Genomic DNA, 24,304 nt, shown 5'->3' on the forward strand with positions numbered 1-24,304 from the left:
TAATTCCTTGCCAGATCAAGAATCTATCAATTTCTGCCTTGAAGACCTTTAATGTCCCAGCCTCCACTGCGCTCCGTGGCAATGAATCCCACAGGCCCACCGCTCTCTGGCTGAAGAAATGTCTCCTCATTTCCGTTCTCAATTGACCCCCTCAAATTCTAAGGCTGTGCCCACGAGTCCTAGTCTAACGGAAACAAATCCACCCTTTCTCAGCCATGCATTATCTTGTAAGTTTCTGTTGGATCTCCCCTCAACCTTCTAAACTCTAGTGAATACAATCCCAGGATCCTCAGCCGTCTCACTGCACCTCCCCCGCTTTTCCCAAACTATCGCCGTTCGGATAATAATCCGCCTTCCTGCGTTTGCTCCCAAACGTGGATTTGCCTCACATTGACCCACGTTGCACTGCATCTGCTCTTCACTTGCCCGTCCACTCAAACCTGTCCAAATCACACTGCACCCTCCTCACTGCTCACCCTCCCGCCCAGCTCTGGGTCAAACTCGGGAGATATTGCAAAATATCCGAAATCGGAATCCTTAGTGTAGATTGGGAATAGTCGGAGTCCGCGCACTGAACGCGGAAAAAGACGGTTTTATTGCTGCTCTGTGTTTCCTGTCAACTCCCCATCCATGACAGTCCACTAACCCCAGTCCCACGTGCTTTAATTTTACACATTCATCTCCAAAGTCGGACCTTATTGGAAGCCTTCTGAAAGTCCAAAGAAACCACATCGACTGGCCCGTCCTTATCAACTCCCGCAGTTACATCCTCAAAACGTTCCAGGCAAATGTGGCTTCCCTTTTGCTGACCCTGTCACGTTTTTGCCAAGGGCTCCGCATTGCAATCTCTCTGAGGCGATGGCCTGGCGATCCTGACGTTAATCCAGAGGCTCGGGGAATGTTCCAGAGAGGCTGGGTTCAATTCCTGCCACAGCAGCTGGTGCAACTTGAGTTAAAAAATAACCAATCTGGAATTAATGATGATCGTGAATCAATTGTTGGAAAGACAAACCAAACTGGTTCGTTTATGTTCCTTTCGGGAAGGAAACTGCCGTCCCTACCTGGTCTGGGCCTACACGTGACTCCAAACCCCACAGCGATGGGGTTGACTCTCAACTGCCCCCCTGAGTAATTAGGGACAGGACAATAAATCATAGAATCCCTACAGTGTGGAAACTGGCCATTGGGCCCAACAAGTCCACACCCACCCTCCGAAGAGTAACCCACCCGGACCCATTCCCCTACCCTATTACTCTACGGTTACCCCTGACTAATGTGCCTCACCTTCATATCCCTGGGCACTATGGGACAATTTAGCACGGCCAACCCACCCTAACCTGCACATCCCTGGGCACTATGGGACAATTTAGCACGGCCAACCCACCCTAACCTGCACATCCCTGGGCACTATGGGACAATTTAGCTCGGCCAATCCACCCTAACCTGCACATCCCTGGGCACTATGGGACAATTTAGCACGGCCAACCCACCCTAACCTGCACATCCCTGGGCACTATGGGACAATTTAGCACGGCCAATCCACCCTAACCTGCACATCCCTGGGCACTATGGGACAATTTAGCACGGCCAATCCACCCTAACCTGCACATCCCAGGGCACTATGGGACAATTTAGCACGGCCAATCCACCCTAACCTGCACATCCCAGGGCACTATGGGACAATTTAGCACGGCCAATCCACCCTAAACCGCACACAACTCATAGAGACACACACACTTATATACACATTCTGCGTTCCCCCCCCCACTCTCAGTCACACCCATATACACAACTCACACACACTTACAGATACACACTCTCTCACGCTCAATCACTGGACACGCTCCCCAGTTTAAGATGGCTGACCTCCGTGTGGCCCTGACTCCACTCACCCTCCTCAGAGAACCTCCCACCCTTGCTCCCTCCCTTCAACCTGACCGTAGGCACTGGCCCTGCACTCCACTCCCTCCCACTGGGACCACCCTCTGAGTGAAAAATATAAGCCTTCTCCTTCTCTGTCTTCACGCACAGGGGGGAGAGATGGTCTCAACGCTCACTCTGTACGTGCCCTCGAGGATAGCACACCTCTAGGTTGGGCTGAACGGCCTCGTTGTCCAGCTTCCGGCCTGTTCAGAGACGTTTTTGCCGGGGAATTTGGCCTGTGCCTTCGTGTATTTCCAATCAGTCCCTATTTCTGTTCTCTTTCAGCCTCACAGCTGGCAGCCGGGCATCAATAACCCGTACCGCGGCATGGTACTATGGCCTGTACCGGAAAACGTCGACATCTCTGTAACCCTCTACAAGGTAGGCAGGGTCAACCACTACAACACTCCCTCAGTACCGACCGTCCGACAGTGCGGCGCTCCCTCAGTACTGACCCTCCGACAGTGCAGCACTCCCTCAGTACTGACCCTCTGACTGTGCGGCACTCCCACAGCACTGACCCTCTGACAGTGCGGCGCTCCCTCAGTACTGACCCTCCGACAGTGCGGCACTCCATCAGTACTGGCCCTCCAACAGTGCGGCACTCCCTCAGTACTGACCCTCCGACAGTGCGGCGCTCCCTCAGTACTGACCCTCCGACAGTGCGGCACTCCCTCAGCACTGACCCTCCGACAGTGCGGCGCTCCCTCAGTACTGACCCTCCGACAGTGCGGCGCTCCCTCAGTACTGACCCTCCGACAGTGCGGCGCTCCCTCAGTACTGACCCTCCGACAGTGCGGCACTCCCTCAGCACTGACCCTCCGACAGTGCGGCACTCCCTCAGCACTGACCCTCCCACACTGTGTTGTTCCCTCAGCACTGACCCTCCCACACTGTGTAGCTCCCTCAGCACTGACCCTCCCACACTGTGTAGCTCCCTCAGCACTGACCCTCCCACACTGTGTAGCTCCCTCAGCACTGACCTTCCCACACTGTGTAGCTCCCTCACTGTTGGCCAGTCGAAGGATGGGCTGGGTAATGTGATCTAAAGTGGAATTTGGTCTCTCACTGTGAGGGAAGTGGGCAAGATCTGGCATGCCCCATTGGTTACCAGTCCCCTGCCTAGCTTAGCGTGCAGATTCCAAACTGGCATCCAGGGTAATCGGGAGACTGGCGAAGGCAGCGTTTGGCCTGCCTGCTTATATCTGCAACTCTGTGCCTGCGCTGTTAGCACAGTGGCACATTTGTCACAACCATTTCAAATCCTTTGCTCCATTCTGCCTTGACTCACAACCCGTGGTATGTGCAGAATATTTGCATGTAAACAAGGATTTGTTTTAGTTTTCCCTGTCCTCCTGTGAGGGAGATTTTATGGATCTCTGCCTGCGCAAACGCAGGGCATTAATATTATCCACAGTGTCCACCAGACCAGGGGTTGGCACAGCCTATTCCGCCTCTCCCTACAGTGCCAACCCTCCAACCCTTTGTCAATCCTACAGCTACACTTTCCCAAGACTGTTTCGAATGACAACAGTGCACCCCTCTGAACTACTCCCCACCCCAACTCCAATTTAACTGCAGCTTGGTGACCTGTCACCTGTCCGAGGGAGGGGCTCTCTCTACTCTTGTAAATGAAATGTAAGGCTCCCTCTACACTGTCCCCCATCAATCACTCCCCTGGACAGGGACAGCACGGGGTTAGGTACAGAGTAAAGCTCCCTCTACACTGTCCCCCATCAAACACTCCCCAGGACAGGGACAGCACGGGGTTAGATACAGAGTAAAGCTCCCTCTACACTGTCCCCTATCAAACACTCCCCAAGACAGGGACAGCACACGGGGTTAGATACAGAGTAGAGTTCTGAGGCCTAGCTCTCCAGGCCTATAGCAGTGACCACCTCTCTGCTTGCGTGTGTGTGCTCACGGAGAGCGGTTTGGTGTGCCTTCCACTTTTCTCTTATCTCCTTCCCCCCTCCCAAACCCCACCTGCCCAGCCTGTGAGTGTCTGAGGGTCTCAGCTGACGCTCGGACTTTGAGCCCTGGTGGACGCCAACCCTCCAGCCTGGCGCCCCTTGACCCCGAGAGGTCAAAGGTCGGGTGGCCTTTTCCTCCTCCCCAAACCGGAAACGTGGCAGGGAATTGTGGGCAGCCCTGACCCTGAACGTGTCCCCTTTTGTTTTCCGCCAGGACCCCCTCGCTGAAGAATTTGAAGACAAGGAATGGACCTTTGTTATCGAAAACGTAAAGCCAGCTTTATCCATGTTAATGGCGACCAAACTCGCGCGGGGTTTCGATCGCGACAACGCGGGGGGGGGAGCAGTGTTTCCGGTGGTGGGAGGGTGGCGGTGGGGTGGAGCGGGCAAGGCGCAGAGATGCGTGGGAGGGCACCACGACAGGGGCGAGAGATCAGGAGGGCGAGGTGCGCTTGAATCGGGCAGCGCTGCATCAACGGGCCAGATAAGAACCTCCAAGAACTCGGAGCAGGAGTAGGCCATTTGGCCCATCGAGCTTGTTCCGCCATTCAATAAGACCATGGCCGACTCTTTCCTGGCCTCAGCCCCACTCGCCTGCCCCCTCAACCTCACTCTTAGTTCCTTCAGTGTTCAAAACAAAAATCTAACCTTTAGCTTTAAAAACATTGACTGAAGTAGCGTCAACTATCTCACTGGGCAGGGAATTCCACAGACTCACAACCCTCTGGGTGAAAGAGTTTCTTCTCAATTCAGCCCTAAATCTGCTCCCCCTAATCTTGAGGCTGTGCCCTCTTGTCCTAGTTTTACCCTGCAGTGGAAACATCCTCTCTACATCTATCTTATCTCTTCCCTTCATATTTTTATACGTTTCTAGGGCGGCACGGTGGCACAGTGGTTAGCACTGCTGCCTCACAGCACCAGCGTCCGAGCTTCAATTCCAATGTGGAGTTAGCACATTCTCCCCGTGTCTGCGTGTGGGTATTCTCCCACAGTCTGAAGATTAGGGTGTATTGGCCATGATATATTGTCTTAGAGTGTTAGGTGGAGGGGAATGGGTCAGGGTGGCTTACTCTTTGCAGGGTCGGTGTGGACCTGTTGGGCCGAAGGGCCTGTTTCCACCCTGTAGGGAATCTAATCAAAGTTACCCCCCTCATTCTTCTGAATTCCAAGGAATATAATCCTAGTCTCTCCTCATAAGCCAACCCCCGGAATCAATCCTCTGCACCCCCTCTAGTGCCAGTACATCCTTTCTCAAGTAAGGAGACCAAAGCTGCATAAGCAGTCATAGCCATAGAGTCATATGGCATAGAAACAGACCCTTCGGTCCAACCAGTGCCAAAAAGAATACCTCCAGGTGTGCCCTCACCAGCACCCCACACAGCCGCAACATAACCTCTCCACTTTTCGACTCAATCCCTTTTGCGATGAAGGACAAAGTTCCGTTTGCCTTCCCAATTACCTGCTGTACCTGCAGACCAACCTTTCTGGGGTTCACGCACAAGGTGCACCCAGGTCCCACTGCATAGCGGAGGAGAAGGTAACGCTGGGGATCAGAGTCGAGAGTGTATGGCGCTGGAAAAGCACAGCAGCAACCGAGCAGCAGGAGAATCGACAAAATCAGATGAAGGGCTTATGCCCGAAACGTCGACTCGCCTGCTCCTCGGATGCTGCCCGGCCGGCTGTGCTTTTCCAACCCCCTCACACTCTCGACTCTCTGCATTGCGGCTTGCCGCAATCTTTTACCATTCGAGTCGTAGTCCTTTTTGCTGTTATTTCTCCCAACATGGATGACTTCGCCTTCATTTAACATTGTCATCCGTCTGCCAGACCTTTGCCCACTCACTCAAAGGATCGGTGTTCCTCTGCAGAGATTGGCCTCCGTCTACCCCAAATGATGCCCTGACAGGAACAAAGTCCAAGTGTTAAATGTCCAAGCAGCGTTTCAGAAACTGAAGTTTCCGAAAAGAGCACGACATCGTGGGGTGGCACGGTGGCTCAGTGGGTTAGCACTGCAGCCTCACAGCACCAGGGTCCCAGGTTCGATTCCACCCTCGGGTCACTGTCTGTGTGGAGTTTGCACATTCTCCCCCTGTGTCTGCGTGGGTTTCCTCTAGGTGCTCCGGTTTCCTCCCACAGTCTAAAGATGTACAGGTTAGGGTGAATTAGCCAGGCTTACTGGCCAATAGTGCTAAGTGCATTAGTCAGAGGGAAATGAGTCTGGGTCTTTGGAGGGCCGATGTGGACTGGTTGGACCGAAGGGCCTGTTCCCACACTGTAAGGAATCTAATCTAATCAGTGCTTGGAATGATCAGGACCGCGTCACAAGAATGCCAAATCACGAAGGGAACGGGAATCTACAGTGGGTAAAAAAAAAACGCACTGAGCATAAGGGCTAGGAGCACAAGTAGGCCGCTCAGCCCCTCCAGCCTGCTCCCCCATTCAATGGCTGATCTTATCTCGGCCCCAACCTCCACTCCCCGCTCCCTTTAACCCAGCACTGATTAAACATCTGGCCGTCACCTCCTGAAATTTATTCAGCGGCTCCTGCATATTAGAACATGGAGAAGTACAGCACAGAACAGGCCCTTTGGCCCACAATGTTGTGCTGAGTTTTAATCCTCATGTCAAATTTAGTTACTTAACCTAAGCACCCCTCAACTCACTGCTTTCCATGTTCATGTCCAGCAGTCGCTTACATGTCCCCAATGACTCTGCTTCCACCACCACCGCTGACAACACATTCCAAGCATTCACAACTCTCTGCGTAAAGAACCTATCCCTGACGTCTCCTTTATACCTTCAAACTCTGACTTCTTGTCTCCTTCAATCCTGCTCTGGGGTAAAGTCTCTGGCTATTGACTCTATCTATTCCTCTCATTACGTTGTACACCGCGATCAGGTCTCCTCTCTTCCTCCTTCTCTCCAGAAAGATAAGTCCAAGCTTATTCAACCTTTCTTCATAAGGCAAACTCTCCAGTCCAGGCAGCATTCTGGTAAACCTTCTTTGCACCCTCTCCAAAGCCTCTGTATCTTTCCTATAAGAGGGTGACCAGAACTGGACACAATATTCCAAGTATGGTCTCACCAGGGACTTGTAGAGGTGCAGCAAAACTTTGCGGCTCTTAAACTCGATAGGTATATTGGTTAATGAAAGCCAAAACACCATATGCTTTCTTAACAATGTTCGGGGTTGGGGGGGATGGGGGGGGGGGGGGGCAGTGCGTTCCACAGTTTTGCCACTCGCTCCCTTATCCTGAAGCGATACCCTCTCGTTCTCAATTGCCCCCCCAGACCAACATGAGGAAACGTCCTCTCTATTTGTCAGTCCCTCCTTCTTCAGCGTCGCACAGAGCTCCATTAGAGCTCCTCCTGTTCGTCTCAGCTCCAGAGAGTATCGGCCTGAGCTGCTCCATCTCTCTTCACGAGACAAAACCTTTCATGTGGACGTTAGCCGCATTACTCAGGGGTTAATGTCAAGTAATAAGGGAGGGGGAAAGGGGTCTGGGAGGGTTACTGTCCAGAGGGTTGGTGTTGGGCTGAATGGCCTGCTTCCACACTGTTGTGATTCTACGACAATCCCCATCTCTTGAAGGAGTGGTGGCTGGGACATTTAAGAGGCATCTGGATGGGGATATGAATAGGAAGGGTTTGGAGGGATAGGGGCTGGGTGCTGGCAGGTGGGACTAGATTGGGTTGGGATATCTGGTCGGCGTGGACGGGTTGGACCGAAGGGTCTGTTTCCGTGCTGGACATCTCTATGACTCTATTGCTCTGTAATGTGGACTTCCACAGCGTCACTCATCACCATGGGACATCCCAATGAACGTTACAGTGAATGTGACATGACTTGGAAAGCCAGAACGCTTGCTGTCTGGGACGTCAGCTGCATAGTGCAAAATTCCACACACTTCAACAAGATAATAACCCTGATGTTTTGTGTTGAGATGTTGCTTCTGGAATGTACATTGACCCCACGATAGCAGGGAAGACACACACACCTGTATCTCCATTGTGCCCATGGGAACAAGGATGACCACACACGTGGGTTGGCACAGTGGCCCAGTGGTTAGCACTGCTGCCTCACGGCACCAGCAACCCGGGTTCGATCCCACCCTCGGGTGACTGTCTGGGTGGGGTTTGCACATTCCCCCCCACCGTCTCTGCGTGGGGATTCCTCCGGGTGCTCCAGTTCCCTCCCTCAGTTCAAAGATGTACAGGTTAGGGTGGATTGGCCGTGCTAAATTGCCCCATAGTGCCCAGGGATGTGCAGGTTAGGGTGGATTGGCCGTGCTAAATTGTCCCATAGTGCCCAGGGATGTGCAGGTTAGGGTGGATTGGCCGTGCTAAATTGTCCCATAGTGTCCAGGGATGTGCAGGTTAGGGTGGATTGACCGTGCTAAATTGTCCCATAGTCAAAGGTGGATTATTCAGGGGTAAATATAGGGTAAGGGAAAGGGTCTGGGTGGGTTACTCTTCAGAGGGTGGACTTGTTGGTCTGTTTCCTCACTGTACGAAATCTAATCATAAAAACATATCACCCAAATGAAACTACTTCTGACAACACAGCACTCCCTCAGTACTGACCCTCCGACAGTGCGGCACTCCCTCAGTACTGACCCTCTGACAGTGCGGCACTCCCTCAGTACTGACCCTCCGACAGTGCGGCACTCCCTCAGCACTGACCCTCCGACAGTGCGGCACTCCCTCAGCACTGACCCTCCGACAGTGCGGCCCTCCCTCAGTACTGACCCTCCGACAGTGCAGCACTCCCTCAGCACTGACCCTCTGACAGTGCGGCACTACCTCAGCACTGACCCTCCGACAGTGCGGCACTCCCTCAGCACTGACCCTCCGACAGTGCGGCCCTCCCTCAGCACTGACCCAGAGGTGAGTTTTCCTGATTGTGATAGCCTACAGACTGTGGCCCATTAACCTGCACTCTGCCCTGACTCACTGCGCTGACTCACCGTGGGGAGGGTAAACATTGTGCAAATCTATTATAGCACTGTCACTGAGTACCGGATGTGTGATTTGAGTCACGTGTCAGTGTCATCCTTGTAAAGGGAGAGACACTCCCTCCGAGAAACAATATTCATGAACCTGTCACCTGAACATCGTCAATCAACAGTGTTGCAGATTATTTAACCAGTTATTCACCTGACTAATGTGTTCTGCTTGGGATAAAGCAGCTCCCCTCTCCTTGCTTGGCCTCACACCCACAAACACCCCCTCCCACCCACCCCCCCCCCCCCCCCCCCCCACCCCCCACCGACCCTCAGTAGCAGCAGTGTGTACCATCTATAAGACGCACTGCAGCACCTCCCCGAGGATCCTCAGGCAGCACCTTCCAAACCCACCACCATCTTAGAAGCACAAGGGGCAGCAGATACATGGGTAACACGCTCCCCCCCCCACCCTCTGCAAATTGCCACCGCTCCCATCCCGACTTGGGAATATATCAGCCGTTCCTTGGGTCAGAATCCTGGAACACCCTCCCCCAGGGGCATTGTGGGTCTAACCCACAGCACACGGACTGCAGTGGTTCAAGATGGCCGCTCACCCCCACCTTCTCAAGGGGGCAACTAGGGATGGGGGGGGTTGATAAGTGCTGCCAGGGATGAGTGATGGGCACTGTATGTTAGTTCAGCCAGTGAGGGCCACATTGCAGGAATATATGAAACTTGCTCCATCAACTGTGTTCGAAACAGTTCATTTGCGGCTCGGTATCTTCTCTCTTGGACATAAGCTTTCTTTTGGAGGGGAGAAGTTGAGACACTTAGAAATCGGTTGTATGTGGGTTTGAGGCATGAATCATGAAAACTGCGTCTGTTTCTCGTCCTCCTCAGGAGCGAAAAGGGCATCGAAAGGTGCTGGCATCTGCCGATATAAACATGAAGAAATACGCCAGTCCAATGCCCACCATGACAGATGTCAAGCTCAAACTCAAACCGCTCTCCGTCAAGGTCATCTGTGCCACGCTGCAGTTCTCCCTCTCCTGTGTCTTCCTCCGAGAAGGACGGGCAACGTGAGTGACACTATGGCACTCCCTCAGTACTGACCCTCCGACAGTGCACTCCCTCAGTACTGACCCTCCGACAGTGCGGCACTCCCTCAGTACTGACCCTCCGACAGTGCGGCACTCCCTCAGTCCTGACCCTCTGACAGTGCGGCATTCCCCCAGTACTGACCCTCCGACAGTGCGGCACTCCCTCAGTACTGACCCTCCGACAGTGCGGCGTTCCCTCAGTACTGACCCTCCGACAGTGCGGCATTCCCTCAGTTCTGACCCTCTGACAGTGCAGCACTCCCTCAGTACTGACCCTCCGACAGTGCAGCACTCCCTCACTACTGACCCTCCGACAGTGCGACACTCCCTCACTACTGACCCTCCGACAGTGCGGCACTCCCTCAGCACTGACCCTCCGACAGTGCGGCGCTCCCTCAGTACTGACCCTCCGACAGTGCGGCGCTCCCTCAGCACTGACCCTCCGACAGTGCGGCACTCCCTCAGCACTGACCCTCCGACAGTGCGGCGCTCCCTCACTACTGACCCTCCGACACTGCGGCACTCCCTCAGCACTGACCCTCCGACAGTGCGGCGCTCCCTCAGTACTGACCCTCCGACAGTGCGGCGCTCCCTCAGTACTGAACCTCCGACAGTGCGGCGCTCCCTCAGCACTGACCCTCCGACAGTGCGGCGCTCCCTCAGTACTGACCCTCCGACAGTGCGGCACTCCCTCAGCACTGACCCTCCGACAGTGCGGCACTCCCTCAGTACTGACCCTCCGACAGTGCGGCGCTCCCTCAGCATTGACCCTCCGACAGTGCGGCACTCCCTCAGTACTGACCCTCTGACAGTGCGGCACTCCCTCAGTACTGACCCTCCGACAGTGCGGTGATCCCTCAGTACTGACCCTCCGACAGTGCGGCACTCCCTCAGCACTGACCCTCCGACAGTGCGGCACTCCCTCAGTACTGACCCTCCGACAGTGCGGCACTCCCTCAGCACTGACCCTCCGACAGTGCGGCACTCCCTCAGTACTGACCCTCCGACAGTGCGGCACTCCCTCAGCACTGACCCTCCGACAGTGCGGCACTCCCTCAGCACTGACCCTCCGACAGTGCGGCTCTCCCTCAGCACTGACCCTCCGACAGTGCGGCAGTCCCTCAGTACTGACCCTCCGACAGTGCGGCACTCCCTCAGTACTGACCCTCCGACAGTGCGGCACTCCCTCAGTACTGAAGGGTCTGGCCTGAGTTGTGTACCTCTGGGTCCGAGCCGAGAGGGGTGTGCCCTTGTAAACACGGCTCGCGGCGGGGAATACCAGTGAGGGAGTCCCGTCGGCTGGTGTGACGGGACCGTGTATCCCGAGATGGACGTGTCGGAGTCTGCTCACTCCTGCGTTGACCGTCATTTCAGTGTCGGCCCCCCCCCCCCCCCCGAGACCTGAGATGCTCCTCCTTGTGCTTGCAGGGACGAAGACATGCAGAGTCTGGCAAGCCTGATGAGCGTGAAGCAGGCTGACGTTGGGAATTTGGACGACTTTGCCGAGGAGAGTGACGAGGAGGGGGATGATCGCCGGGTGCATCAGGAAGACAAGGCTAGCAGGCTGAAAGGTGAGTGCGCGTGTTCGCGCGGCGCTGACCACTCTCTCCACAAACCTGGCAGCGTTCGACCGAAGAAGTTTTGTGTCCCCGGGAGGGGGGCGGGGTGGGTTCCCCCAGTTTGCCGTCAAGTGTTTTGCTTTCTGGCAACCGGCCATCTCCAAGTCATCGTCCCCCTGGATTGGAACCCCCCCCCATCCACTCCCTCCAATGGTAGCCGCGTGTGCTATCCGCTAGATCCACCGCGGAAATTCACCCGTTCTTGAATCAGCACCTTCCAAACCCGTCACCTATCCCAAAGGACATGTCACTACTTGGGAAGACCATCTCCACCCACACCGCGCAAAACCCCCCGCGAGCCACCCCCCACCCTGACTTGGAAATCTGTCCTCTCTCGGTCAAAATCCTGGGACTCCCTCCCTCCCAGCACCACTCTAATCTTGACTCTGATCTTCAGCATCTGCAGTCCTCACTTTCACCTCCCTCTCTAAGGGTCTTCCCTACAGCACACAGATTGCAGCGGTTCAAGAAGGCAGCTCCCCCCCTCCCCCCCCACCAGGGGCAATTAGAGACAGAGAAAAAAATGGTGGCCCCAGCCAGCGATGCCTACCTCCCGTGAATTAGTGTCTATCCTGTGACTAACATTTCGCAATGACTAATTGACAGAGTTTGTCTGAATGTTGAACGACAGACAAGAGTCGACAGACTCTATTGAGACAGTCATTGACAGAGAACATGCGACATAGTCTATTTAAGAATACCAACAGACTGCTGAGTCCATTTAAACACTGAACGAAAGCAGCCTACAGAATCTATTTAACTGCTCATCGACGGTCTGCAGAATCTAAGCAGAGTCGCTGCTAACTACAGCAAACAACACTCAAATGAAACTTACAGCAACTCCCGCCTATAAAAATTGCAGGAATTTTTTTTGGCAAATTGTGGGCTGTCAGATTTTTTTTTGTTTTTTGAAAAATCCCCCTGTGGGTAATTTTGATCCTAGCCTCTTCCAGCACTCCCAAGGTCTCTTTATTCAGCAACACTCCCTAGGACCTTACCATTAAGTGTATAAGTCCTGCTAAGATTTGCTTTCCCAAAATGCAACACCTCACATTTATCTGAATTAAACTCCATCTGCCACTTCTCAGCCCATTGGCCCATCTGGTCCAGATCCTGTTGTAAGCTGAGGTAAGCTTCTTCGCTGTCCACTACACCTCCAGTTTTGGTGTCATCTGTACACTTACTAACTGTACCCCCCTGTTCATATCCAAATCATTGATATTTATGACATAAAGCACCGATCCTTGTGGCACTCCACTGGTCACAGGCCTCCAGTCTGAAAAACAACCCTCCAGCACCACCCTCTGTCTTCTCCCTTTGAGCCAGTTCTGTGTCCAAATGGATACTTGTCCCTGTATTCCATGAGATCTAACCTTGCTCACCAGTCTCCCATCAGGAAAGCCTTAATGAAGTCCATTTGAATCATGTCCACAGCTGCCCTCATCAATCCTCTTCAAAAAAAACTCAATTAGATTAGATTCCCTACAGTGTGGAAACAGGCCCTTTGTCCTAACTTGTCCTCACCGACCCTCCAAAGAGTAGCCCACCCAGACCCATTTTCCCTCTGACTAATGCACCGAACACTATGAGACAATTTAGCACGGCCAATCCACCCTAACCTGCACATCCCTGGACACTATGGGACAATTTAGCATGGCCAATCCACCCTAAACTGCACATCCCTGGGCACTATGGGACAATTTAGCATGGCCAATCCACCCTAACCTGCACATCCCTGGGCACTATGGGACAATTTAGCACGGCCAATCCACCCTAACCTACACATCCCTGGGCACTATGGGGCAATTTAGCACGGCCAATCCACCCTAACCTGCACATCCCTGGATACTATGGGACAATTTAGCATGGCCAATCCACCCTAACATGCACATCCCTGGGCACTATGGGACAATTTAGCATGGCCAATCCACCCTAACATGCGCATCCCTGGGCACTATGGGACAATTTAGCACGGCCAATCCACCCTAACCTGCACATCCCTGGGCACTATGGGACAATTTAGCACGGCCAATCCACCCTAACCTGCACATCCCTGGGCACTATGGGACAATTTAGCATGGCCAATCCACCCTAACCTGCACATCCCTGGGTACTATGGGACAATTTAGCACGGCCAATCCACCCTAACCTGCACATTAGTGAGACATGATTTCCCATGTACAAAGCCATGTTGACTATCCCGAATCAGTCCTTGCCTTTCCAAATACATCTACATCCTGTCCCTCAGGATTCCCTCCAACAATTTGCCCACCACTGAGGTCAGGCTCACCAGTCTATAGTTCCCTGGCTTGTCCTTACCACCCTTCTTCAACAGTGGCACCACGTTTGCCAACCTCCAGTCTTCCGGCACCTCACCTGTGACTATCGATGATACAAATATCTCAGTGAGGGGCCCAGCAATCACTTCTCTAGCATCCCACAGAGTTCTGGGGTATACCGGATCAGCTCCTGGGGATTTAGTCATCGGGCTAAATGGTATAGGGAGAGAAAGGGGGAACGGGGGAGCAGGCCTGAAGGACTGAATGGTCTACTCCTGCTCAATTTTTGAGAAAGAAATTTTAATATTTAATCCTTTTCCCAAACTTCACTCTGTCATCCCCAAGGCTGTGAAACTGAACTTTTGAGCCAGATGCTCTGGGTCCGCAGCAGGCCCTGGTGAAGCGAGGGTGGGAGGTTTGCATTTCGCTGGCGCCTTTACCCACCTCGGGCTTGACAACCAACGGAGATACTCTGAAACCGGGTTGCCGTGGTAACCAGCGCAACTGGGGGTGGGGGTGACCGGCAAGGAGGTGGGGTGGGGGGAGAGCAGACGGGAAAGCAGAACCAAGGTCACAATCAAATCCAGGACAGCAGGCTCGAGGGGCCGAACGGCCTATTTTCTCCCAAACGTTTATGATTTCATACCAACCCCTTGGTCAGCAAATGGATACTGTCCCCGAGCAGGGGTAGATTTGTGATTATGATGGCAAAGAGACGTGAAGGAACATTGTTTTACACAGAATGTGTGGAAAGAATGTCCAGGGGAAGTGGTGGATGCTGACAGAGTTGGAACCTTTAATAGACATCTCGATGACTACGTGAATAAGGAATGTCTGGATGCACGTGGGCCAAACACGGGAAGGTGGGAGTTTAGTTTGGGATTATGACTGGCATGGACTGGTTGGACCAAAGGGTCTGATTCCGTGCTGTATGACTCTGAGACTCAACCACAAAATAGTGCAACAGCGTGCAAAATAGTACATGTCCGAGGGTTCAGAGGGACATGGGCCAAGTGGTGGCAAATGGATCGAGCTTAGACCAGGATATCTGGTCGGCACAGACGAGTTGTTACCGGAAGGGTCTATTTCCGTGCTGTGCACCTCTATGTCTCAAGTTCCCACTTTGTCGATTACTTTGGTGGTACGAGTTGGAATTAGCGATGACCCCTCCCTGCAGGATGGGCTGTCAGGTCCGACCTGCAGCTGTTTCTGCCTGTTGTCTGAAAGCTCCCTCTCTATTCCATCCCAGGTTTTAAGTTCCTCTTGCGCACGGAGCAGCTGAGAGGTGGGTGACTGCGGCGACAGGGATTGCTGTGTGTGTGTGTGTGTGCTGTGTGTGTGTTGAGTGCCGCGAACATCTCCCACCCACCCCCCCCCCCGGTCCCACCACCCCTGCATCCAGGCCGGGTTTTCATAGGGCACCCCCCACCCTGTGTGATTGACTCCAGTGCCGGAGATTGAAATAGCTCACTGGCTCAGTTTGCACAAGGATGCCCCACCCAGGCGGGTTAACTCATGACCTTGTTACCGTAACCCGTGGATTACTGCACCATCTAAAACTGACGCCGATACCGTAACCTGTGGATTACTGCACCATCTAAAACTGACGCCGTTACCGTAACCCGTGGATTACTGCACCATCTAAAACTGACGACGTTACCATAACCGGGGATTACTGCACCATCTAAAACTGACGCCGATACCGTAACCTGTGGATTACTGCACCATCTAAAACTGACGCTGTTACCGTAACCCGTGCATTACTGCACCATCTAAAACTGACGACGTTACCATAACCGGGGATTACTGCACCATCTAAAACTGACGCTGATACCGTAACCCGTGGATTACTGCACCATCTAAAACTGACGCCGTTACCGTAACCCGTGGATTACTGCACCATCTAAAACTGACGACGTTACCATAACCGGGGATTACTGCACCATCTAAAACTGACGCCGATACCGTAACCTGTGGATTACTGCACCATCTAAAACTGACGCTGTTACCGTAACCCGTGGATTACTGCACCATCTAAAACTGACGCTGATACCGTAACCCGTTGATTACTGCACCATCTAAAACTGACGCTGATACCGTAACCCGTGGATTACTGCACCATCTAAAACTGACGACGTTACCATAACCGGGGATTACTGCACCATCTAAAACTGACGCCGTTACCATAACCCGTGGATTACTGCACCATCTAGAACTGACGCCGTTACCGTAACCTGTGGATTACTGCACCATCTAAAACTGACGCCGTTACCGTAACCCGTGGATTACTGCACCATCTAAAACTGACGACGTTACCATAACCGGGGATTACTGCACCATCTAAAACTGACGCCGATACCGTAACCTGTGGATTACTGCACCATCTAAAACTGACGCTGTTACCGTAACCCGTGGATTACTGCACCATCTAAAACTGACGCTGATACCGTAACCCGTTGATTACTGCACCATCTAAAACTGACGACGTTACCATAACCGGGGATTACTGCACCATCTAAAACTGACGCTGATACCGTAACCCGTGGATTACTGCACCATCTAAAACTGACGCCGTTACCGTAACCCGTGGATTACTGCACCATCTAAAACTGACGACGTTACCATAACCGGGGATTACTGCACCATCTAAAACTGACGCCGATACCGTAACCTGTGGATTACTGCACCATCTAAAACTGACGCTGTTACCGTAACCCGTGGATTACTGCACCATCTAAAACTGACGCTGATACCGTAACCCGTTGATTACTGCACCATCTAAAACTGACGCTGATACCGTAACCCGTGGATTACTGCACCATCTAAAACTGACGACGTTACCATAACCGGGGATTACTGCACCATCTAAAACTGACGCCGTTACCATAACCCGTGGATTACTGCACCATCTAGAACTGACGCCGTTACCGTAACCTGTGGATTACTGCACCATCTAAAACTGACGCCGTTACCGTAACCCGTGGATTACTGCACCATCTAAAACTGACGACGTTACCATAACCGGGGATTACTGCACCATCTAAAACTGACGCCGATACCGTAACCTGTGGATTACTGCACCATCTAAAACTGACGCTGTTACCGTAACCCGTGGATTACTGCACCATCTAAAACTGACGCTGATACCGTAACCCGTTGATTACTGCACCATCTAAAACTGACGCTGATACCGTAACCCGTGGATTACTGCACCATCTAAAACTGACGCCGATACCGTAACCTGTGGATTACTGCACCATCTAAAACTGACGCCGTTACCGTAATCTGTAGAATACTGCACCATCTAAATCTGACACCGTTACCGTAACTCGTGGATTACTGCACCATCTAAAACTGACGCTGTTACCGTAACCTGTGGATTACTGCACCATCTAAAACTGACGCTGATACCGTAATCCGTGGATTACTGCACCATCTAAAACTGACACCGTTACCGTAACCCGTGGATTACTGCACCATGTAAAACTGACGCTGTTACCGTAACCTGTGGATAATGGCACCATCTAAAACTGACGCCGTTACCATAATTCGTGGATTACTGCACCATCTAAAACTGACGCCGTTACCGTAATCCGTGGATTACGGCACCATCTAAAACTGACGCCGTTACCGTAACCTGTGGAATACTGCACCATCTAAAACTGACGCGGTTACCGTAATCCATGGATTACTGCACCATCTAAAACTGACACTGTTAGCGTAATCCTGGGATTACTGTCTGTGTCTGATTTACCATCATGCACTGATAAAACTAACTTTGTTACCGTAATCCCTGGACTACTCCCTCTGAAATTGGCATTGTTACCATAATCTATGGATTACTGTCTCCCCCTGAAATTGACACTGCTATTGTAATACATGAATTATGATACTGTTACTGTAATCCAGAGATTACTGCCTCCATCTGAATCTGATTTGTTACTGTAATCTGTGGATTACAGCCTCAGAAACTGACACTGTCACCGTAATCGACAGATTACTCCCTCCATCTGAAACTGACACTGTTACCATAATCCACAGATTACTGCCTCCATCTGAAGCTGATATTGTTACCATAATATGTGGATTACGACCTCTGTCTGAAACTGACACTGTCGCCATAATCTAGATTACAGCCATGACCTGAAACTGATATTGTTACCATAATCCATGGACTATTCCCTCCACCTGAAACCAGCATTGGTTACCATAGTCTATGGATTAATGACTCCACCTGAGAGTGACACCATTACCGTAATCCATGGATTATGCCCTCACTTTAAACTGACGCAATTACTGTAATCCATGAATGATACCTTTCATCTGGACGATGCCATTACATCACCTCACACTCCTGGCCCCATCTAAAATGGTCCTTTACCTCTATCCCTGGAGCACTGCTGCAAAGAAACTGTCCCCAGCACCTTGTTACTGGAGAACTGCCCTCGTATAAACCATCCCTTTCACTTTATACTGTATATATCCAAGAGGACAGGTAGAATCTGTGGAGTGGCAAACTATGTGAACATTTCATTTCGCTTTCAACAATCAGGTGCCCCCAGTCATGCTGAGTATCTCCAGCTCCTTCCGTTGGTGTTTCAAATGTCCAGACAATTTTAACTTTCCCATAACCTTAGTCTCTGATGTCCAGCCCCTCTGTAATCCCACTCCATTACCTTATTCTGTGGAGTGGGCACCCCCTGTAATCCCACTCCATTACCTTATTCTCTGGAGTGCTGCCCCTCTGTAATCCCACTCCATTACCTTATTCTCTGGAGTGCTGCCCCTCTGTAAACCCACTCCATTACCTTATTCTCTGGAGTATGCACCCCCTGTAATCCCACTCCATTACCTTATTCTGTGGAGTGTGCACCCCCCTGTAATCCCACTCTATTACATTATTCTGTGGAGTGTGCACGCCCCTGTAATCCCACTCCATTACCTTATTCTGTGGAGTGAAGCCCCACTCCATTACCTTATTCTCTGGAGTGCAGCCCCGGCCTAAGCATTCCCTGGCATCCTTTTCTCTGCGTCTGCTCCTAATGTTCTCTGAGGTGCTGTGGTGCTGCTGTAAATGGGTTGGCCTTGTGTCTCCCCCAGCCAGCTACCTCTCAGGTGGATCTCAGCCCGACCAACTATTCAACCATGGTGGTGTCACCGCAATGCATGTGTCTCACACTCTGCAGGAATGCTTTGTTAACGATCAGGGGGAAGGGTTTGCAGGCTGGTGTGTCGAATATTGGAGAGAATACCCATGGGGGTGACAGGCAGGGCTGAATGCTGCTCCTCGTAGAGAGACCCCAGCATTCAGGAGCTCTGACTGTACATATCCTCTTCCCTCTTCCTTCCCTTATTGAACATGGGCCCATCGGTGTGTGTTGCTAATGCAGTGTGCATGCTTTGTAAACGTGCGGTTTGTTTCTTGCATGTTTCCTGAGTGGACCACCCCTCCTGGTGCCCCATCAGAGACGGGTTATTGATGGGCACAAGTGAGGCGGCGTTGCAAATCCAGTGCGTGGGATAATAGATTGTGTAATTAACTTACGTTTGAACGCACACACGCAAAGCCCTTGGTCCTGATTCGTTGACCAGTAAGATGCTCTAACCAGCTGTTTCCCAAAGCCAAATGCTTGCGTTGATTGGAGGCGGCTGCTTGAGGGTAAATCCACACTGGACTCACGGGAATATTTCGAATGGCTGTTGTTAAGAGTTCAGCCGCAGCACGTTCTTGCGAGTAGGAAGCATAGGGCTGGCAAGTCACTTGAACCTGGGGTGACCCAGAGATGCTTTGACCTTGATCAAATGTGAAAAGGAAGCTGATGTAAGGTCCAGGAGCTTGGGGACGGACAACAGTCTGGAAGTCAAAAGAAAGTCGGAAAGCACCGAAACGGGGAATTAGAAAGGCCAAAAGGGGTCATGAAAAGTCATCAGCACACAGGATCAAGGAGAATCCCAAGGCTTTTTACACAGAAATAAAAAGTGAGAGGGAAGCCAGACCCATTCGTATGTCCAGAGGCAGAAGAGTAAGGTGAGGTCTGAAAGGAATATTTCGTGTCAGTATTCACCAAGGAGCAGGAATTGGTGGAGGATGATCTTTGGGAAGGCAGTTTCTAAGCCAAGTTGCTATTAAAAAGAAAGAGTTTTTCTTTAGATTAGATTAGATTACTTACAGTGTGGAAACAGGCCCTTTGGCCCAACCAGTCCACACCGACCCACCGAAGCGCGACCCACCCAGACCCATTCCCCTACATTTACCCCTTCATCTAACACTACGGGCAATTTAGCACGGCCAATCCACCTAGCCTGCACATCCCTGGGCACTAGGGGACAATTTAGCACGGCCAATCCACCCTAACCTGCACATCCCTGGGCATTATGGGACAATTTAGCACGGCCAATCCACCCTAACCTGCACATCCCTGGGCACTATGGGACAATTTAGCACGGCCAATCCACCCTAACCTGCACATCCCTGGGCACTATGGGACAATTTAGCCTGGCCAATCCACCCTAACCTGCACATCCCTGGGCACTATGGGACAATTTAGCACAGCCAATCCACCCTAACCTGCACATCCCTGGGACACTATGGGACAATTTAGCACGGCCAATCCACCCTAACCTGCGCAGATGTTGTCCAACTTAAAAAGTGTGAAGGTAGATAAGTCCCCGGGTCCTAATGGGATCTATCCCAGAGGCAAGAACACAAATTACTGGAGTATTGATGGACATCCTTGTATCCTCTTTGACCACAGGTGAGGTCCCAGGGGACTGGAGAATAGCTAATGTTGTTCCATTGTTTAAGAAGGGTAACAGGGATAATGCAGGGAATTACAGGCCTGTAAGCCTCACTTTGGTGGTAGGGAAATAATTGGAAAAGATTCTCAGGGACAAGATCTATGAGCATTTTGGAGCAAATGGACTGATTAGCGATAGACAGCCTGGATCTATATGGGGGAGGTCGTACCTCACTAACTTGATGGAGGATTGTGAGGAGGTGATGAAGGTGATTGAGGGAAAAGTGGTTGGTATTGTCCACATGGACTTCAGTAAAGCCTCTGACAAGGTACAAAAGGTGAAGTCACATGGTATCAGGGGTGAGATGGCACGATGGAGACAGAACTGGCTTAGTCAGAGGAGGCAGAGGGTAGCGGGGGAAGGATGCTTTTCGGAATGGGGGACTGTGACTCGTGGTGTTCCTCAGGGATCAGTGTTGGGACCTCTGCTGTTCATGATCTACATAAATGGCTTGGAGGAAAACGTAGCTGGTCTAGTTAGTAAGTTTGCAGACGATACAAAGGTTGGTGGAGTTATGGAGAGTGAGGAGGTTTGTCAGAGGATACAGCAGGATATAGATCAGCTGGGGTTACGGGCAGGAACATGGCAGATGGAGTTTAATCTGGAAAAAATGTGAGGCTTGGAAGGTCAAGTACAGGTGGAAATTATACAGTGAATGGCAGAACCCCTTGGAGTATTGATCTGCAGAGGGATCTGGGTGTGCAGGCCCACAGATCACTGAGGGGGGGGGGGGCAGCGCAGGTAGATAAGGGAGTGAAAAAGGCCAATGGCATGCTGACCTTCATTGGGACGGGCATCGAGTATAAGGATGGACAAGTTATGCTGCAGCTTGATCGAACTTTGGTTTGGCCACACTTGGAATATTGTGTGCAATTCTGGTTACCACACGACCAGAAGGAAGTGGATGTTTTGGAGAGGGTACGGAAAAGGTTTCCCAGGATGTGGCCTGGTCTGGGGGACTTTAGTGATGAAGGACGGTCAGATCGACTGGGTTTGCTTTCACTGGAACGCAGGAGGTGGAAGGGGCGACCTGATCGAGGTTTATAAGGTTGTGAATAGCAATGGATAGAGTGGGGGCTTTTTCCCAGGGTGGAGGGGTCAGTTACCAGGGGATACAGGTTCACAGTGTGTGTGTGGGGGGAGGGAACACACAGGGGGAGGGGTGATGTTTAAGAGATGTGCGAGGCAGGTTATTCACACACACAGGGTGTTGAGGGCCTGGAACACACTGCCAGAGGAGGGGGTGGAAACAGACACAGCAGCACCATTCAAGAAACACCCGAACGAATACATGAACAGCAAGGGGCTAGAGGAAGAGGTGTGTGTGTGTGTCTGTGTGTATATTAGAGTGAGTGTGTGTATATTAGAGTGAGTGTGTGTGTGTGTGTCTGTGTGTATATTAGAGTGAGTGTGTGTATATTAGAGTGAGTGTGTGTGTGTCTGTGTGTATATTAGAGTGAGTGTGTGTGTATATTAGAGTGAGTGTGTGTGTGTGTATATTAGAGTGAGTGTGTGTATATTAGAGTGAGTGTGTGTGTGTGTATATTAGAGTGAGTGTGTGTGTGTGTATATTAGAGTGAGTGTGTGTATATTAGAGTGAGTGTGTGTGTGTGTGTGTGTGTCTGTGTGTATATTAGAGTGAGTGTGTGTGTGTGTATATTAGAGTGAGTGTGTGTGTGTGTATATTAGAGTGAGTGTGTTGTGTATATTAGAGTGAGTGAGTGTGTGTGTGTCTGTGTGTATATTAGAGTGAGTGAGTGTGTGTGTGTGTCTGTGTGTACATTTGAGTGAGTGTGTGTGTGTCTGTGTGTATATTAGAGTGAGTGAGTGTGTGTGTGTCAGTGTGTACATTAGAGTGAGTGAGAGTGTGTATGTATATTAGAGCGTGTGTGTGTGTCTGTGTGTATATTAGAGTGAGTGTGTGTGTGTGTCTGTGTGTATATTAGAGTGAGTGAGTGTGTCTGTGTGTCTGTGTGTACATTAGAGTGAGTGAGTGTGTGTGTACATTAGAGTGAGTGAGTGTATATTAGAGTGAGTGAGTGTGTGTGTGTCTGTGTGTATATTAGAGTGAGTGTGTGTGTCTGTGTGTATATTAGAGTGAGTGTGTGTCTGTGTGTATATTAGAGTGAGTGAGTGTGTGTGTGTGTCTGTGTGTACATTAGAGTGAGTGAGTGTGTGTGTGTCTGTGTGTATATTAGAGTGAGTGTGTGTGTGTGTGTCTGTGTGTATATTAGAGTGAGTGTGTGTGTCTGTGTGTATATTAGAGTGAGTGTGTGTGTCTGTGTGTATATTAGAGTGAGTGCGTGTGTGTGTGTGTCTGTGTGTATATTAGAGTGAGTGTGTGTGTGTGTCTGTGTGTATATTAGAGTGAGTGTGTGTGTGTGTGTCTGTGTGTACATTAGAGTGAGTGTGTGTGTGTGTGTCTGTGTGTACATTAGAGTGTGAGAGTGTGTGTGTGTCTGTGTGTACATTAGAGTGTGAGAGTGTGTGTGTGTCTGTGTGTATATTAGAGTGAGTGTGTGTGTGTGTCAGTGTGTATATTAGAGTGAGTGAGTGTGTGTGTGTATATTAGAGTGAGTGAGTGTGTGTGTGTATATTAGAGTGAGTGAGTGTGTGTATGTATATTAGCGTGAGTGAGTGTGTGTGTGTGTCTGTGTGTATATTAGAGTGAGTGAGCGCTTGAGTGTGTCTGTGTGTATATTAGAGTGAGTGAGTGTGTGTGTGTCTGTGTGTATATTAGAGTGAGTGAGTGTGTGTATATTAGAGTGAGTGAGTGTGTGTATATTAGAGTGAGTGAGTGTGTGTATATTAGAGTGAGTGTGTGTGTGTCTGTGTGTATATTAGAGTGAGTGAGTGTGTGTATGTGTGTATATTAGAGTGAGTGTGTGTGTATGTTAGAGTGAGTGAGTGTGTGTATGTATATTAGAGTGAGTGAGTGTGTGTATGTATATTAGAGTGAGTGTGTGTGTGTGTCTGTGTGTATATTAGAGTGAGTGAGTGTGTGTGTGTCTGTGTGAATATTAGAGTGTGTGTGTGTGTGTCTGTGTGTATATTAGAGTGAGTGTGTGTCTGTGTGTATATTAGAGTGAGTGCGTGTGTGTGTGTGTCTGTGTGTATATTAGAGTGAGTGTGTGTGTGTGTCTGTGTGTATATTAGAGTGAGTGTGTGTGTGTGTGTCTGTGTGTACATTAGAGTGAGTGTGTGTGTGTGTGTCTGTGTGTACATTAGAGTGTGAGAGTGTGTGTGTGTCTGTGTGTACATTAGAGTGTGAGAGTGTGTGTGTGTCTGTGTGTATATTAGAGTGAGTGTGTGTGTGTGTCAGTGTGTATATTAGAGTGAGTGAGTGTGTGTGTGTATATTAGAGTGAGTGAGTGTGTGTGTGTATATTAGAGTGAGTGAGTGTGTGTATGTATATTAGCGTGAGTGAGTGTGTGTGTGTGTCTGTGTGTATATTAGAGTGAGTGAGCGCTTGAGTGTGTCTGTGTGTATATTAGAGTGAGTGAGTGTGTGTGTGTCTGTGTGTATATTAGAGTGAGTGAGTGTGTGTATATTAGAGTGAGTGAGTGTGTGTATATTAGAGTGAGTGAGTGTGTGTATATTAGAGTGAGTGTGTGTGTGTCTGTGTGTATATTAGAGTGAGTGAGTGTGTGTATGTGTGTATATTAG

The 24,304-nt window shown here is 50.9% G+C and overlaps 1 protein-coding gene across 4 annotated transcripts in view; it reads left to right on the top strand.

The window, feature by feature from the left end:
• LOC140457026 (EH domain-binding protein 1-like) overlaps positions 1–24,304 on the top strand; it is a 93,679-nt gene that overhangs the window by 27,092 nt on the left and 42,283 nt on the right. For 3 of the 4 annotated variants that reach the window (XM_072550933.1, XM_072550935.1, XM_072550934.1), the window contains exons 3-7: positions 2,209–2,304; positions 4,111–4,164; positions 9,743–9,921; positions 11,371–11,513; positions 15,090–15,125. In XM_072550933.1, coding sequence (XP_072407034.1) covers positions 2,209–2,304; positions 4,111–4,164; positions 9,743–9,921; positions 11,371–11,513; positions 15,090–15,125 — 508 coding nt within the window. The remainder of the gene's footprint in view (positions 1–2,208; positions 2,305–4,110; positions 4,165–9,742; positions 9,922–11,370; positions 11,514–15,089; positions 15,126–24,304) is intronic. The other variant, XM_072550936.1, reaches the window with a different exon arrangement.

This window comes from Chiloscyllium punctatum, chromosome 31 (genome assembly GCF_047496795.1).
Source record: "Chiloscyllium punctatum isolate Juve2018m chromosome 31, sChiPun1.3, whole genome shotgun sequence".
Classification (NCBI taxonomy): Eukaryota; Metazoa; Chordata; class Chondrichthyes; order Orectolobiformes; family Hemiscylliidae; genus Chiloscyllium; species Chiloscyllium punctatum.